This window comes from Cydia amplana, chromosome 8 (assembly GCF_948474715.1).
Source record: "Cydia amplana chromosome 8, ilCydAmpl1.1, whole genome shotgun sequence".
Classification (NCBI taxonomy): Eukaryota; Metazoa; Arthropoda; class Insecta; order Lepidoptera; family Tortricidae; genus Cydia; species Cydia amplana.
The window spans coordinates 11,015,188-11,031,573 of NC_086076.1; the positions used below are offsets into that span (position 1 = coordinate 11,015,188).

Genomic DNA, 16,386 nt, shown 5'->3' on the forward strand with positions numbered 1-16,386 from the left:
CAACAACACGTCCAATATCCAACAAAATATACCGACGTACAAAGAGTAAATATGACGGTTTTAAGGTTATTTACAATCATATCTACAGTATACAGAGATAGATAAACATTGGTATATTACTCGTACCATATTCAATATTATTGTAGTAGTTTATTCCGTGCACGAATCTCAAATTAACGTTGTTTCATAAAGAAGCCCCAGGAACTTTAAACATTGCTGCTTGACTTCATTATGTCATTTGTTTGAGGGTATATACATAGAGGTGAAGGCTACGGCAGGCAATGACAGACAGTTTGACATTATTTTCATTCAAAACTATAAAGCCATCATCTACAAACGAGCACCTCTATATATAATATAACCTCAGCCATCCCCTTATAAATATTATTGGCCGATTATATAGTCTGTCATTAAGCGACTAATCACTGCTAGTAGGTAGGCAGTACTTAATATGCAACTCAATTGAATCGTGTCCCTTACATTGGATTCTATTACTACAATCTTCCTCGAATACTATCACCAAGAAACCCTGATAATTCATGTCAGAATATTAAGGATGAGGCCCGAATTACGAATATCTTGTTGTACGATAAGGTAAAAAAGATTATATAAATTTTGCACAACATTGCAACTATGCCCTGAGAATAATGAATACCTATATCCGTATAAATAGGTATTCCGTATAAAAAAACTATCCACCGTGTTTTTGTGTATTTTATAATGAAACCCCATCCTTAGCGATTGAAATTCGTGGACGAATCTGAAAGAGCTACATTATTATTATAAGCGAGGTTCCAAAGTAACGTATCATTATAAACGAGGGGCAGGTAGAAAAACAAGTATCAAAACGTTTTTGTGTCCCATATCAGTCGTGTTATTTGTGCAAATGGTTTATAAAACAGTTATCAACAACAAAATTTTGTCTTGAAGTGTTGCTCAAAAGTGTCTGGTAACCATGTAGCTTCCGACAGACATATAAACAAGTGTATACAATATTATGATTTCTATCAAAAATGGACCAATCATGGCAGTGATGATTAACTGAATCAGTGCAGTCATTGGTCGATTTCACCCACTCTTATATGTCTAGCAGACGCTCCTGTAATATAATTGAACTGAGATTCTATTTTCAAATACCGAAACATCGATTTCGATAGCTGGCTTGTAAAAATTGACGGTGGCCATTAAGTTCTAGATTGGACGCAAACCTCTGAAGGTCGTGAATCGGTGATCGAGACTTCGGAATTTAAACATAGCTCCTCTGATCTTGAGATTGCGACCGAACTCAAATCTAATTTATACCCATTCCCTCGCAGAAAAAGCGATGTTTTCTTAACACTATTTATATTTAAAACTTTATTGTTACTTGTCAATATTTAAGTAATATTGTCAATATTAATTTTAATGTTTGGCTTTATGATTAAACTCTGCATCGGGTAACTGAAGATCTTAGCAAAAATTCAAACTTTATACTATAAGTCGATCGCTCATTCTCCGAGGGGACCCCGCGTGTGGCTCGCAGCCCCTAACTACTCTGATATGGTCTCAGTCTCAAGACAGTCCGTACGTCTGATCTCTATGATACTCTCTCCCTACTCGAGCTACTGGCTTGTGCGTTCTATCGACGCCGTGGGATAGTAACCTTTTATTAATGACGTTTGAATGAGTTCGTTAGGAATGTTCGTAAAGCCCGCGCCGAAAGCGCGCACAAGCGCCTGATATGTGGGATGATGTGTGTAGCGCCTCGGGCCGCCCGCCGCAGATCCGACCGAAGGGTACAAAACTGGAGCGTACCTACATATACGTATATAATTATATACAATGTACATTACAATACGATAAACACTATAGAGGCTACGGGGCGGAGCGTCGGCGGCCGGCGAGGCGGGTGCCTCGCGCGTCAGTGTACATTCTCACAATAATATACATCGTAACTCGCTCTATATATAACAAACATTACGAACGCGCACCACGCTCGTTAAACAACATAATATACAGCAGAATCGTAGCACTCTTTCGATTCGTTAAAAAAATTGACTAGAAAATCTCAATTCGCTATGAGCACTATGTGTGCGTGGATGAGGGAGGGGAGAAGATGTCGGTGGCGCGCCACGCCTCCGCCTCCTCCTCTGCGTCGTACTGCTGCAGGAACGGGTTGGTGGCGCTGCAGTACCGCGGGCTCAGCGCGCCGCCGCCACCGCCCGAGTTCAGGGTCACAGCTAGCCCCGCCGACGTGCCCGGGATGGCGAACCGCGGCGAGTCCCGGGAGCCCGGCGTTAGATCCCGCGGGGTCAAATCCCGCGGAGTACTTTCTCTAGGCGTGCCATCCCTGGGCGTACTCGTCCGAGGTGAATCCCGAGGAGACGCCCGGGGCGAGTGCCTCGGGGAGGCTCTCGGAGAGGCGGCTCTGTCAGGTTGCCGTAAGATTGAGGACACGGAGCCACCGTGTTTAATTGTGTCCGCCGGGCTGTGGCTGCCGGAGCTACTGCTGGGCGAACCGGGAGAGGAGACTGTCACCTGACGGGAGCGAGGCGGAGCGGGCAGAGGCCCGCGGAGAGGCGACTGCGGACGATATTGGCCGGCCCTGACTGATGAGAGAACCTAAGACGAAACACAATTAATTAACTCATACGTGGGTCATACTGAAAGTTTCTGGATTCTGATATATGAGAATACTTATTTTTTCTAAGTGGCCAGTCCAGGAATTTTTAGTATGACCTAAGTACATTAAGAGAGAACAAAGATAATTAAATCTAGCTTTATTTTGTGCTCATGAAATTTGCATGAGTGACGTTAATGAGTGCTTGCAGGAAGCATAATAAAGCAGAAGCGTTGAAATAAGATTTTGCACCCTTTTTAAAAATAAACTCCATCGTATCTAATTTCGTTACTGGTTTTGTAAAGGTTTATTTTTACAGAAAACCTAGCAAGAATGTTTCAAAACATATTTTAAATAGAGTTTGTGCGGAAAGAGAAGAGTCGTGAAATGTAAGGGAGCCCATATCTACGACTCTTCTCTTTCCGCACAGACCCTAATAACTATTAGGTAAGTAGGTCACTATTATGGATTTAACAAACTTTGTAAGACAATGTGAATAACCAGCGCAGCGGGGTGGCCTTGTAACTTGAAATATTTTAATATTCAAGCATAAAATCAGTATAGCAGTGTTAGTGAATACGAACATGTGCGGGCGGCGAGCGGTCGGGCCCGGGCCGAGCCGAGAGAGCTGGCGGCGGAGATGCTGCTGATGCTGCCGCTTGAGGCCGATATGGACTGACTGAGGGCGGAACTCGGCCTGCCGGACAAGCATGATTCCTCAGTTCACAACCAATACTTAAAACCTCGTATCTCACATACGAACGGGTGGAAACCTTTCCGGAAAACGAGCGTCTCTTGGACATAATGTTATAAAAGTTCACGATTTCGGTGTACCTGTATGGTTTACGGTGTAAATGTATTTTACTAGAGCTTTTAAGAGATAAAAGGTTTGAATGATTACGTAGGTCACCTAACGTTTTTGACCCGAACAGGTGATTGAGATACGAGCTGTACTATATGCAGTATTTAGTATTAGTTGTCAACCAATGATATGTATTTACAAAATCTACTGATATATGTACGTATAACCAACAATTTTCAGGCACTATTGTGATTTTACTATACCTAAGTAACTATTCTTGCAGTAAATACTCTTAAGGATAGATGGAATTGAAGGACCAGATTCTATTTTGACAAGTTCAATACTTGAAGTAATAAATCTGTATTTAAGATTTTAATTGTTGACTTGTTGGTAAAATCTAGTTACAAACGAAGTGTACAGAGAAATAGAATATTCACTTAATAGCTCTAAGCTTATCGAATTACATAACTAAACTAGGAGTTATTATGGGTTATTATTTACTTAGGTAAGTACATGTTTATTTATAAAATGTATTGATAATGAGCGTGCCATATTGGTTAATGAACTGACGAATTAATTGCCACGTGCTCTACTACTTTATGACAGTGCAGTACTTAAATACTACTTACACTATTATAGATTTCTTGTAACCCAATTTTTGAACTTATATCTATTTATTTCCGACATGGTTTTAATTATAATTGCCGCTGCCTTGTAAATTAAATAACTATATTTATTTCTACTCAATGGATCCCTCAGACTGTAGTTGTTCCATAACGGATAACTAAATCACATTTGTCGAAAATTTGACAAAAAAACTCTCAACTTGAAGTCAACTGCCGCAAATCTCAATAATTAAGCATCGTGATTCAAATTTTCTATAGAAGTGTATTTTTAGAAGCTACTGTATTTTGTCGTTATCGTGAGTTACCTTGTGGGAGGATGAGTGAGGCCGCTTGCGACGCACTGACTCTGTTTCCACGCAGCCCGGTTGCTGGCTCGCCGCGCCGAACTGTCTACAAACATACATGCGTTAAGGTACCGCTTAGTCCGGCACACAATGTGTTCACTTGATTGTGTTATTAAGTGTTAGCTACGTTTCAGTTCAGAAATTGAGGAAATCGGGTAGAAAAGGAATGATAGAAATGTTTAGAATGTGATAAAAAGGTAATGATCATTCCTGCATGAAATTGGAACAAAACTGCGATCAACCAGCCATAAATGTAAAATAATCTACGTAGGTATAAATAGGGTTAAATTATCCAAATCACTTGGTTTTCTTCGATTTCTGAACGGAAATTGAGTAAAGCAGAAGTAATTGTTGAAAGTAGCGCCAGATTTCCCTTTGGGATTTGGTTAGTAATGATTTGTGCATGCACGTTGCTTGTAAATGTAAATGTTCAATTTAGTACTTAACAAAATGATTTGTATCATGTTCACTGATATGCTTTTGCTAACTATATGTAAGTAGTATTTGTAATTTATCTACAGTGCGGTCAAAGCTAATGCTTCAGTGTAGAAACTAAACAAGTAATATGCGAAATGACATTACCTGAACGTTTAGGCGCAGGCCATATTTGAAGAAGACATTGTAGGACATGAATCGGTCTCTGGTAGTCCAGATCCGTAGGCGGTTGAGAGTGCAGCATTAATGGGGGCGCTAAGGCCACCGCTAAATGCTGGGGCGACATTTTATTCCGGTCTTGAGCTGCCACGACTAACGCCAAGTGGTCGAGTAGGAAGACCAGGGTGGCGCGCGCGGCGCGGGGCAGGCATTCTACTATCGAGGCCATCAGACGGGCGTTGCCTTCTCGATCATCCGGAAGACATACACCTAAATATGAATAATACGTTAAGAAATGCAGAATATATTGTATGGTTTATCCTATGTTACCCATAGGTAAACAATCAGAAGACGTCATCAAATACCAGCGTAATTTCTTAAACACGACTTAAAAGAAAAGTACACCAACGACTTTTGATAGAAAGTAACCTTTAATTGTGCAATGCCTATTGCCAAGTTTCAGATTAGTCCTAAGTCTGAACGGTTTTCTGATTGAATGTTACTACAAGAAAAGTTGTACAAAGAGCTGCAGTGATGCCAGATCTCCTCTGTCTAAACACTTCTACACGAAGGAATAAAACATCTCTGTGACCGACTGTACTAACAGTCTATAGATAATATTAATACAGAGTACTAACCTAGCGCATCAAGCGTCATCTGGTACAAACACCGGCTGAACAGCGGCTGCGGCAGCTCCCGCAGGTAGTCCTTGAGCAGGCCCGTGATGACGTTGATGTCGGGCACCGAGTCTGGTGCCAACTCTACTCCGCGCGCGTTCCTCTCGAACGATTCGCGGAGAATGCGCTTCTTGTTGGCTGAACCGCATAATCGATACAGGCCTGCAAGAATATTTTTCTTAAGAAGGATTTTGACACAACTTTGTCGATTGATTTAAGTCGTTAAGCTCCCATTACCAAAAATAAATATGCATGCCTATGGCACACATTCAATGTGTGCATTCACAACCTCCGGCATAAACATATAGCGAGGTGGTATGAATGGTTATGTATGGTATACGACATTCAAACGGACAGTAACAGTCCGTTTGAATAATCTGAAAATATTCTAAGCCTTCTGTTATGGGTTAGGATATTTTCAGAACTTTAAAGTTACATTTTTTTCTTTGAAAGTTAACAACTTAAGGAAACCAGTAAAAAGTGTTTGAACTAAAAATGTGCATATTTAAGTGCCCTGCGATGCGGCTTAGAATGGGACTTTCCCCTATCGCTCATCAGACAAATAGATAGCGTGAAAAATCTCACCTATGATATCCAACCCTCTCCGCTCAATCTCCTCAACGCAACGTCGCACGATGAGAGGCACTGGCGGCGCGTGCGCCGGCCGCACCTCCCGCGCCACCACCGAGTCAAGCTCAGCCCCGAACAGTGGGGGAGGCGAGAGGCGCGGCGCGGCGGGCCGTCGTCGGAACAGCTCGTGAGGTTCCGTGTGACGGACGCGTACGTATAGCGTGCCGCGGGGCTCCATCTGTAATAGAAGAAAAGCTATCAGGAAAAAAATTATATTAAAACTTTTACTTTCAACATTGTTCGCGAACCCAAATCCTATGCAGCACTACATACGCTACGCCGTATGAATGCAGTTTTTCTTGTTATGAAAATCGATGACATGGTTCCTAAGAACAGATCTTCGTATGTTTTATAGTTTCAGACTTTCCCATACTGACCGATCTAAAAGGGCCAACCTGTATAGCGCAAATTTTTCGTAGACCTTCGTCGCCATGGGCATGACTGTAATTGACGTGAGTGTGACTACCACAAGTCAGCACTTACTTACAAAGTTTTTTGGACTGGTGTGATCCTTAACTACATGTTCTGGAGATCAGACCAGCAGCAACTACATTTCTAAAGAACAAACATGTTTTTTTTTTAAATCAGATTGACTCGTACTCGTACCTTAATGGCCAACTGATGATTAGGCGACCTCGTCAACAGGTCGGGCAGCGTCACGGCGCCGCGATAGCACAGCTTGTGCCGATGCTGCGGGTCCCACGAGTACACCAGCACGTCCAACTGCCGGTTGTCCACTAACTCCAGCTCGAAGGATTCGTCCCAGTCGAACTGAAGCTCCCCTGTACGGACCTGATGACAATGATTTACAGATTTGTAGTTATAGTCATAACATAAACTTTTTAACGAATGAGACCAAACAATTGGGGTATATTGGACTGTTATCATATTTTGTAGGTATTTTTTTAACTGACCATAAGAAAGACTTATATCGACCGGGATATGGAAAGCTTGAAAATGCTTTAATAAAGTTGAAGGTAATGCATATTTCCTTCGACCTATTCCACCTATGGGATACGCGCAGACAATGTTAATAATGTAATTAATGTTTAACCAGAAAGCAGCTATCAGAGGAAAAGGGTTTTGGCAGATTCTGGTGGTCTGAATAACCAATAACAGAACTATATATTTCGGTGACAACTTTTTTGGCGCCTACCCATACATTGACTGAAATAATAAGCACGATCACTACCGACAATGAAAAAAAGCGGCCAAGTGCGAGTCGGACTCGCCCATGGAGGGTTCCGTATTTAGGCGATTTATGACGTATTAAAAAAAAACTACTTACTAGATCTCGTTCAAACCAATTTTCGGTGGAAGTTTACATGGTAATGTACATCATATATTTTTTTTAGTTTTATCATTCTGTTATTTTAGAAGTTACAGGGGGGGGGGGACACACATTTTACCACTTTGGAAGTGTCTCTCGCGCAAACTATTCAGTTTAGAAAAAAATGATATCAGAAACCTCAATATCATTTTTAAAGACCTATCCATAGATACCCCACACGTATGGGTCTGATGAAAAAAAAATTTTTGAGTTTCAGTTCTAAGTATGGGGAACCCCAAAAATGTATTGTTTTTTTTTCTATTTTTGTGTGAAAATCTTAATGCGGTTCACAGAATACATCTACTTACCAAGTTTCAACAGTATAGTTCTTATAGTTTCGGAGAAAAGTGACTGTGACATACGGCGGACAGACGGACAGACAGACAGACAGACATGACGAATCTATAAGGGTTCCGTTTTTTGCTATTTGGCTACGGAACCCTAAAAAGGACCAAAAACTTTAAAGAGACTCACCACTGTCCTCGCTTTATGCACCCGATCACACTCAAGCACGCAATACAGGTCCCTAGGCGCCACGGGCGGCTGCGCGGGTGCCAGCGGCCCCGACGGCGGCGAGCCGGGCGACGAGCCCGTGGGCGCCGGCCGCAGGTTCCGGCCGGCCAGCAGGTGCACCCACAGCATGCCCGACACGCCGCCCGACAGGCGAGACAGGCCGGTCATGGAAGCCGACAGGCCACCCGAGCCTGGCTTCTCCACTTTGTATTTTAGGAACTCTGGAATGGAGAAAGCTTTTGAGTGTATTTTAACTGATGTGGTACCCCTAGTTGCATGAAACTGTCTGTCAACATTATCGTAGTTCGTCAAAGTTTGATTTTACGATAAGTTAGTTTTCCACGTGACGAATGCCACGATATTTAACGGTGATCTGATCGTTAATTGTGCGCTGTGTAATCTAAGTATTCATTCAGCCATTCTTTTGATACCATTTCGTATCCAAGTTATGCTACGTTTGCCATGCTATCATCCATTCGCTACATGTTTCTGCTATTAAGCAAAAATCGTAGTTGTGTATCCATGTTAGATATGCACTTTTGCAGCACGCTGTATCTACAGGCGCAACTGACTTAGAATGGATTAAAAATAAACAACAACAGGCTGGTATTATTGCAACATCCTTAAACCCCTAACATTAAAGAACACAACACTCACCATTGGGATTTATATCTAGATGGCGATGATGTCTCGAACCGGGCGTCGGCACAGGGCTGGGGTTCGGGCAGTTGAACCTGGAGCCCAGCTCTAACAGCTGCCGCACGCGGCGCGCAGACGGAGAGCCGCCAGCCGTCGGCCCGAGCTGCTGGGACGAGAGCGAGCGCGCGGGCAGGTGCCGCGGCCGCTCAACGCGCCGGTTCGCCAAGCCAAGGGAAGACCCGAAACGACTGCCGCTTTCCATCTGAGAGTAGGTAGGTAGTTATTTCAGCATCAACGATTACGATAAGATAGATGGAGCATCAGTTACAATCTATATGGTTCAGATAGTTGGGCACTTTCTGTACAGCACTCGAAGAAAAGGAAATCTAAATTAACTTTGGCTTACGAATGCTTTTGATAAGGCTCTTCGGCAAGCTATGATACATTTACAATATGTCTTAAAACACTTACATTCTTGAGCGCGTCGTGTATGTTCTCAGCGGAGTAGTGCGTGGGCAGGCGCGGGCGCAGCGTCTCGTAGAGCGCGCTGGTTGAGGGCGCGCGCGACAGCCACGCGCGGTACTCGTCCGACGTGAACACTGACGACGAAGATGTTAAACGACCTGTGGTGAGGCTCCAGTACGATGTACTTGAGGCTACTGCTAGGCTGGTTATCAAAAGTTGAATCTGATAGGTTCAACTATTGATAGCCAGACTATACCAGGTCTTTAGGTCTACCACACATCTCAGGCGGTTGAAAGCAGTTCTGAGTTTTTGGACTAAACTTATGTGTATGGCTTCAACCAGTCCATAACTGACTATGACAAATTCTTACCAACCGCTTGGTAGACCTGCCTTTGTAGATAGGTAGATACTTACGAGTATACATATATTTTAGCAAATACTACAGATACAGATTCAATAACAGAGTTTATTGGATTATTTTCCAAATATATTTAGAGCAAAATAATTTAGTCTCTATCAATCAAAAATTACATAATTACCATAGTATTGACATTACCTCTGGAAGAACGCAGATCTAAACGTGAAGACAATGGTTCTGGTTCATCTTGAAGTATGCTTCCTGCGCGCCTCGATAGCCCTAACCTGGTACAAAAAACATGGGCTGTAAATTTAGGGTCTTGACGTTTAAAATGTTTACTACTCACAATTTTCAAATTACTTAAAAGTACCTACAGTAAAGTTTTTATACCTGCCGTTACGACCAAATATTTATTTTACAAAACGTAAATGGTTATTGTATAATAACGCATCATTTGGAAAATATAATTATTATGACTTTAGTACTAATAAATAATGATGATATAATAAACATTCTTAGTTCTTACCTCTGACCCGTGTTCCTGACGTCCCTTGGTAGTGAATTGAACTTCGAACTAATATCTCTTCCCAGCGTGCTGCTCCGATATCCACTTAATCCAGAGTAATATGGCGTTCTAGTAGGAGCGGTCGCTTCTGTGTCCGACGAATAATCCAAACTCCTATTCCTTCTGCTCGTTCCAAACTTCGTGCTATACGACGGTAGTCCTAAGCCAGTCGTTCCATAAGTCCCTCCTAGGGTGCCCAGACCGGATCCCGTCAAGCCTCCACCAAGGCCGGAACTCGTTAGGCCAGACCCTACTAGGCTTGACCCGGTTAACCCACTAAGACCAGTGGTGGACAGACCAGAGGGAAGCCCATGGCCGCCATAACCGGAGCTAGTTAAACCACTGCCGGTCACGCCACTGCCTGGTAATCCTGATGCTCCCATTCCAACTCCATATCTTTGATTATATCTTGATAAACTTGAAGCTGAAAATAATGTTAATTTAATGCAATTGTTTGCTAACAATCCACAGCGCCATTGAGTGTCCTCAAATCTTTAAAGCGAATATGAACTTACCACCAGTAGCGGCAGAAGCCTTTAAGCTAGACCTTAGCAAGGAATGCCGACCAAAATCAGAGTGAGTTTCGGCTCTAGGCAACTGTTGTTCTGATCCAGATCTTGGAACTCGTGGATTAAATCGTGAACTGGAAAAAAATCACAACATCAGTCTCATAGTTAAAGGAATAACGAGCAGGTTACAGACAATGGCAATTGTATTAATTTTACCTTCCACTATCAGATGGATAGTACGAATGCACCTTCTCAGCGAGACTTTCCAAGGTGTTTGGATATGACCGCTCGTACGGCACGAAATGCGTCGCAGCTGACTTGGGTTGTTCCGTGATTACTGGTGGTGGCGGCCGATAGCTGAGGGCAGAAAATATTATTTATAAAAAAAAACTAATCTCTGGACAAACCTTAAAACTTGACATTGGTTAAGGTATTTGTTTATAACTTATAGGTATACCTAAATTTTTACAATTCATTATATATTACCCAGAACAGTATTTACCTACGGCTAAATTACCATTAACTCACATACAGCGACCTACAATATTGCAATATTGCGGCTGGGTGTGCGCAAGGTAAGGCACCTGACCTAGGTCAGCAACTAGCTTGACATTACCTACAATTCTTTACGTCTGGTCTGAATGCCATCGTGAATTTATAGTGCAAGTGGAATTGTAGTAGAAAGCGGGCATAATTGCAGACGGTTGGCCCACCTACTATACGGCACCGTAGAGCGCGAATGTACCTACCGTGGCTGAGGAATATATAAAGTCTTACAACTGACTGTATTTAAATGTACCTCCACGTCGAGTGATCAGAAGGCGGTCGTGAATTGTAGTACAAGTCCAGTGCATTGGAGTCCGGTGATAGCGCGCCCAATTGCAGTCGACTACGCTCCTCGCGCCCGTCACCCACCGGCCTCACGCCACCGCCCGGACCCACTGCCGAGCGCAACGTGCCGTGGCTGTAGGACCTAGGAATAATTCAGTATTTTAATAATACAATGTATATAATTCTTTAGGTATGATGATGATATTAGACAGTATGAGAGAAAGGTGATAACATGTTTTAAAGTTGACTATTTAATACATAAATGTTGATTCAAAACTGGCGAACGTTTGTTTACTGCGCTTACTGCGATCCTGGTCTCAGTCCCAGTCGTCATCTTCCAAGTCCCGCTTGAGTACGACCACCGGCGGCGGCTTGTGCTCCTAACAAGGCAGAGACGGCGAGCCTGGCCAAGATTTACCAAAAAAAAAAAAAATTAAAATTTGGACGAGTAAAGTCCATCGACTCGATCCCGGTCTCGGTCCCTGTCGTCATCATCCCGGCAGTCCCGCTTGAGGACGACCACCAGCGGTGGCTTGTGCTCCTAACAAGGCAGAGACGGCGAGCCTGGCCCTGATTTACCAGTATTTATCACTTACTGCGAGTAAAGTCCATCGACTCGATCCCGGTCTCGGTCCCTGTCGTCATCATCCCGGCAGTCCCGCTTGAGGACGACCACCGGCGGCGGCTTGTGCTCTGGACGAGGCAGGGACGGTGAGCCTGGCCCTGATTTACCTGGTGACCAAATTATCTTAATCAAATCATAAAACAAAGAAAGATGTTGTACCCGTTGCCTTAGAGGGGCCGTTGGTGTAAGAAAACATGAAAAGTCTTTGGCTCATAACAAATAATGAAATTGAATAGGGTTTACTCATTTACATTGGTTCACGGACATGTTCATTTTTCGTCTAGTCAGAGCATTTTCTGAGATTCTGCCTTGTTGTACAAACACAATGTTTTAAATACCAATATGAAAATTATGGGTAACATTCCATTTCTGACTACAACTACTGGTACTGAACGCGTCGCTGTTACTGTCAATTTCCAGAGTATAATGAACAGTAGTGCAGCTGCGGTTGGAAATGGACTGTCACCTTAATTATAATTTATTGGTAATTTTAATAAATTTAAAAGTGGAAGTGAGTTCAAGTCTCACCCAAGACCGTAATTTTTTCCACTTTTAATTTTATTGGCAATGTTTTTACCTTTCCTCTGCCTCGTACAGAGCAGCAACCGCCTCGGTATCGACATGATAATGACCACATCGTCCAACGACATCCGCCTCACATCGACGAGGTTGACCGCGAGGATCTCGTCCCCGACCTTGAGACAGCCGCTGTTGTACACGGCCGACTCGAGAGCTATCCGCGATATGAACACGCCGTCCGTCCGCGTGCCTCCGTCGCCTTCTCTTATGTACAGACCCAGGGTCTGGCCTGGCCGCTTCACGATTTCCACTAGTTGGACTATGTGGCGGGCATCCTGGGTTGGAAAATAAACTATTATTCTTGTACAGCTCAACAGTATATTTATTGAATATGTTTTACTGTTGACTACTACTTATTTTTTTATTATTTCTTATACACATCAAAATAGCTTCATGGGCAGTATTACAACTGAGAACGCTAAGGGTAACATTCCATTTCTGACCGCAGCTGCACTACTGGTACTGAACGCGTCGCTGTTACTGTCAATTTCCATAGTAAAATGAACAGTAGTGCAGCTGCGGTTGGAAATGGACTGTCACCTTAAAGGGGCCATTAAGAGAATAATGAATTGTAGAATAACTAATCAATGGCAAATACAAAATTGCTCTAACTAGAGCAGGAGTCTTGTCAGACAAAGAACAGTTAAGTTGGTGCTTAAAGCTAAGTCAAGTTAAGCTACAAAATCATTCGGAAAATCTTACTCACGGAAACGTAAACTCTAAATTCAGTCTGAAGTTATTTATCGAATTGATCTGTCCAATCGAGTCCCAATCTATCTCTCGCATTCAAATAGGCGTACAATCAAGCCGCGGGCTCTACCGCAAACGCAAGTACCTCCCGACAATGCGAGGCTGCTCACACAGCATATCGACCGCGTACGTCAGATGCAGACCAATATAAATATCAGCAAGGATTCTGCATAGTACTTATGAATCGCGGGTTCTAGTTGTGCCGGCGTCGGCGGTAGATGATGTTTTGTGAACAACCTGTGCGGTCTAGATTGCGTTCGCAGTGCGAGGCATTCCCGTTATCTAGGGCACCGCCGGGAACAATACGGATCACTAGAGTACCGTTCTTTCACGGGGTTCTGTGCTAGGTTACGAGTCGAGCAATCGGGTCAATGGAGGGTGATGTTTTAAGGTTAATCTCTCGCTGAAAAACTCTGTTTAAACAAGCTCACCGAAGTAAATTATTGACAACGACGTACATTAGATCCTCAATAGGTAAATACCTACGAGTACATATTAATAATCTTAGGCTAAGTATACCTATAAACAATTCTTATTTAACATTGCACTGTTACCGAAGTCGAAGTTATCCTTATTAGGAAAGTGGGCCAAATTTATACCTACTTCAAAAGTTCCTTACCAAAAATAACATTGCGACAATATTTTTATGTGCAAAAATAAACTAACAGTTTCCGTAAAAATACGATGAAAAACAATTATGCACTATACAGTCGTATTCAAATTTTAATTATTCGATCTGTTTTCGATATGATACTGATCTGTCATCATCACATTTCTTCAACCAATTAAAATGGCACATATCGGAAACAGATCGAATAACTAAAATTCGAATACGCCTATTAGTTATTTTGTACTTTAAACTTAATTAAACAATTGTTTTCCAAAATCATAACTACGGAAGCTGTTTACTGGAAATCAAGTTGTTTGTTTTGAGTTGTTTTATTTAAATTTTCTTAGCACGTCGCTTGACATAGTGGTATTCTTTTGTTTCTGCCAAAACTTTAATAAAGATCTATCGAATAAATTGCTTCAGGGTGAATAGCGAATTTACATTAAATATTGCACTTTGGTATCAGAATAATTTTTAGTACAAGTTTACCTGTAGCGAGAAGAATTTCTTGGCGGCTTCAATATTGTTCCGGCCAACTTGTCGTATTTCCAGTATTCGAACGATCATCTCGCCGCGGCGCTCCACCGCCTGAAACAGAGTTTTGAAAATGTTTTTCAAAATAAACCAAACAATGTAAATCACGAGCAGTCTAACTGCGGAAACGTATATTAAAATAGGTAAAGATTAATAGAACAAAATGTTAAACAATCGTACTTTTCATGAATAACAAAAAAAAAATCACAAGTAAATACATTGTACAAAAAATACCTTATAAGTATTTGGTAATTAATCTAAGCTTTATGTACGTAATCGAATTCATGAATAGTTGTTTTTTCTTTAGGTAATTAATAGAATCGAAAATACCAACCTCGAGCGCCGCGGCCGTGGTCGCGTCGTGGTCATTCTCGACCATCTCAATTTGCCTGAATATCTCATTGCTAACCCCCGAGACCTGAAACGTGAAAGCAGACTTTGTAATCGCATTATTACCCGAAGTCGTAGAGGTGTAGAGGGTGCTACGCCGTAGCAAAGTAATGGCGTTGCCGTAGGATAAGTCAGCAATATTTAATAGGTTTAAGATTGTATCACTACTCCTTATTTCTATGCTCACAATTCAATAAACTTAATGACAATAGGAGCTACGTTAGAACATAACAAATTGTTTTCGTGGTGACAATACCTCACAGTGTATCTCACTCGCGATCGAGAGTAAAAACAAAAATTTAAATATTTTTAGAACGTGAGCTGCATGTAGGGCCTAATAATCACAAATAAATTTATATTTAATAGTACCCTATAACATTTAACCTTTTTAATTTATAAATTACAGATTAAAAATATACCGCGGATTTAAAAATAGAGCGCAGTTATTATTTTAATAAATACCTATCCTTCATTTCTCTTCAATGTTTCTTTGTACTTACATGTATCTATATATTCAACATAGAAGCTTGTTATGTTCATTATACCTAAGTACAACATATATGAAGTAAACACCTACTTAGTTCTACATAGTGTAGGTACATATGTATAAGCTGCAAGCGTGAAGCCTTGGAAGTCGGAAAATGTATCTAACATTTTCAGGAATTGCTATTACACGCTCAGGTGCATCGCTGCGCAATATAAATCTGCACAGTAATTTGCACCATAGAATTATGGCCTGAAAGCACATTACTAAATGGCGCATTGCACTACCTAAAGCTTCCAGACGATGTTAACTGTATTTTATGTACAGTTACTTCTTTGTACCTTATATTAGACACTGGGGCGCCACTCTCATGTACTATTTAAGCCATAAATTGAGCGAATAATATACAAGGAAGCGTAATATTTTGAAAATGATATTAATTTGATATAAATATATCCACCTCAGTTCATCACCTTTTTTAGTAGTAGTAAGTATGGAATTTGCAACTTGGAATATGAAAGGGACTGCCTAGGGCAAGATTCTAACATTCGTTTATTTTAGTACTTACCTAAAGGGCTCTGCAGAGTACTCGTACAAAATTCCCTTAAGTGTTTATGTATTACGTCTAAGTACAGCGGAAAAAAGTAACCATCTACTCGAATACTTTACATAATCACTTTTCAAAATCTTGACAAAAAATAAAAATCATAACATTAAAAAAAAAAAATTTACAGTACATATGGGGTTACTTTTCCGCACTAGTGCGTAAAATAGCACTTTTCGTGCGTATGTCGAAACTTTAAAGTGCCATATGTACTGTAGAACGTTGTTCGATACACGTGCGAATAGGTAATTCGCAACTCGTGTCGATTTAGAACACTCCCTCCGGTCGTGTTTTAATTTATCACCACTCGTTTCGAATTTCCTCTTTT

General features: G+C 41.6%; 1 protein-coding gene across 5 annotated transcripts in view; it reads right to left on the reverse strand.

The window, feature by feature from the left end:
• Window positions 1-1,194: 1,194 nt before the first annotated feature.
• The window catches only part of LOC134650178 (rho GTPase-activating protein 100F), a 50,656-nt gene continuing 35,464 nt past the window's right edge, over window positions 1,195-16,386 (reverse strand). Inside the window, exons 3-21 of one of the 5 annotated variants that reach the window (XM_063505072.1) lie at window positions 14,915-14,998; window positions 14,536-14,634; window positions 12,685-12,961; window positions 12,079-12,214; window positions 11,451-11,624; window positions 10,868-11,008; window positions 10,658-10,785; window positions 10,104-10,566; window positions 9,776-9,861; window positions 9,226-9,353; window positions 8,773-9,016; window positions 8,077-8,336; window positions 6,879-7,064; window positions 6,228-6,450; window positions 5,604-5,804; window positions 4,954-5,235; window positions 4,333-4,413; window positions 3,184-3,296; window positions 1,195-2,601 (exon numbers count right to left, since the gene is read on the reverse strand). In XM_063505072.1, the coding sequence (XP_063361142.1) occupies window positions 2,065-2,601; window positions 3,184-3,296; window positions 4,333-4,413; window positions 4,954-5,235; window positions 5,604-5,804; window positions 6,228-6,450; window positions 6,879-7,064; window positions 8,077-8,336; window positions 8,773-9,016; window positions 9,226-9,353; window positions 9,776-9,861; window positions 10,104-10,566; window positions 10,658-10,785; window positions 10,868-11,008; window positions 11,451-11,624; window positions 12,079-12,214; window positions 12,685-12,961; window positions 14,536-14,634; window positions 14,915-14,998 (3,843 nt within the window). In that variant the 3' untranslated portion in view covers window positions 1,195-2,064. Of the gene's footprint in view, window positions 2,602-3,183; window positions 3,297-4,332; window positions 4,418-4,953; window positions 5,236-5,603; window positions 5,805-6,227; window positions 6,451-6,878; window positions 7,065-8,076; window positions 8,337-8,772; window positions 9,017-9,225; window positions 9,378-9,775; window positions 9,862-10,103; window positions 10,567-10,657; window positions 10,786-10,867; window positions 11,009-11,450; window positions 11,625-12,078; window positions 12,215-12,684; window positions 12,962-14,535; window positions 14,635-14,914; window positions 14,999-16,386 lie in introns of all 5 variants that reach the window. The other 4 variants (XM_063505071.1, XM_063505073.1, XM_063505074.1 and 1 more) reach the window with 4 other exon arrangements.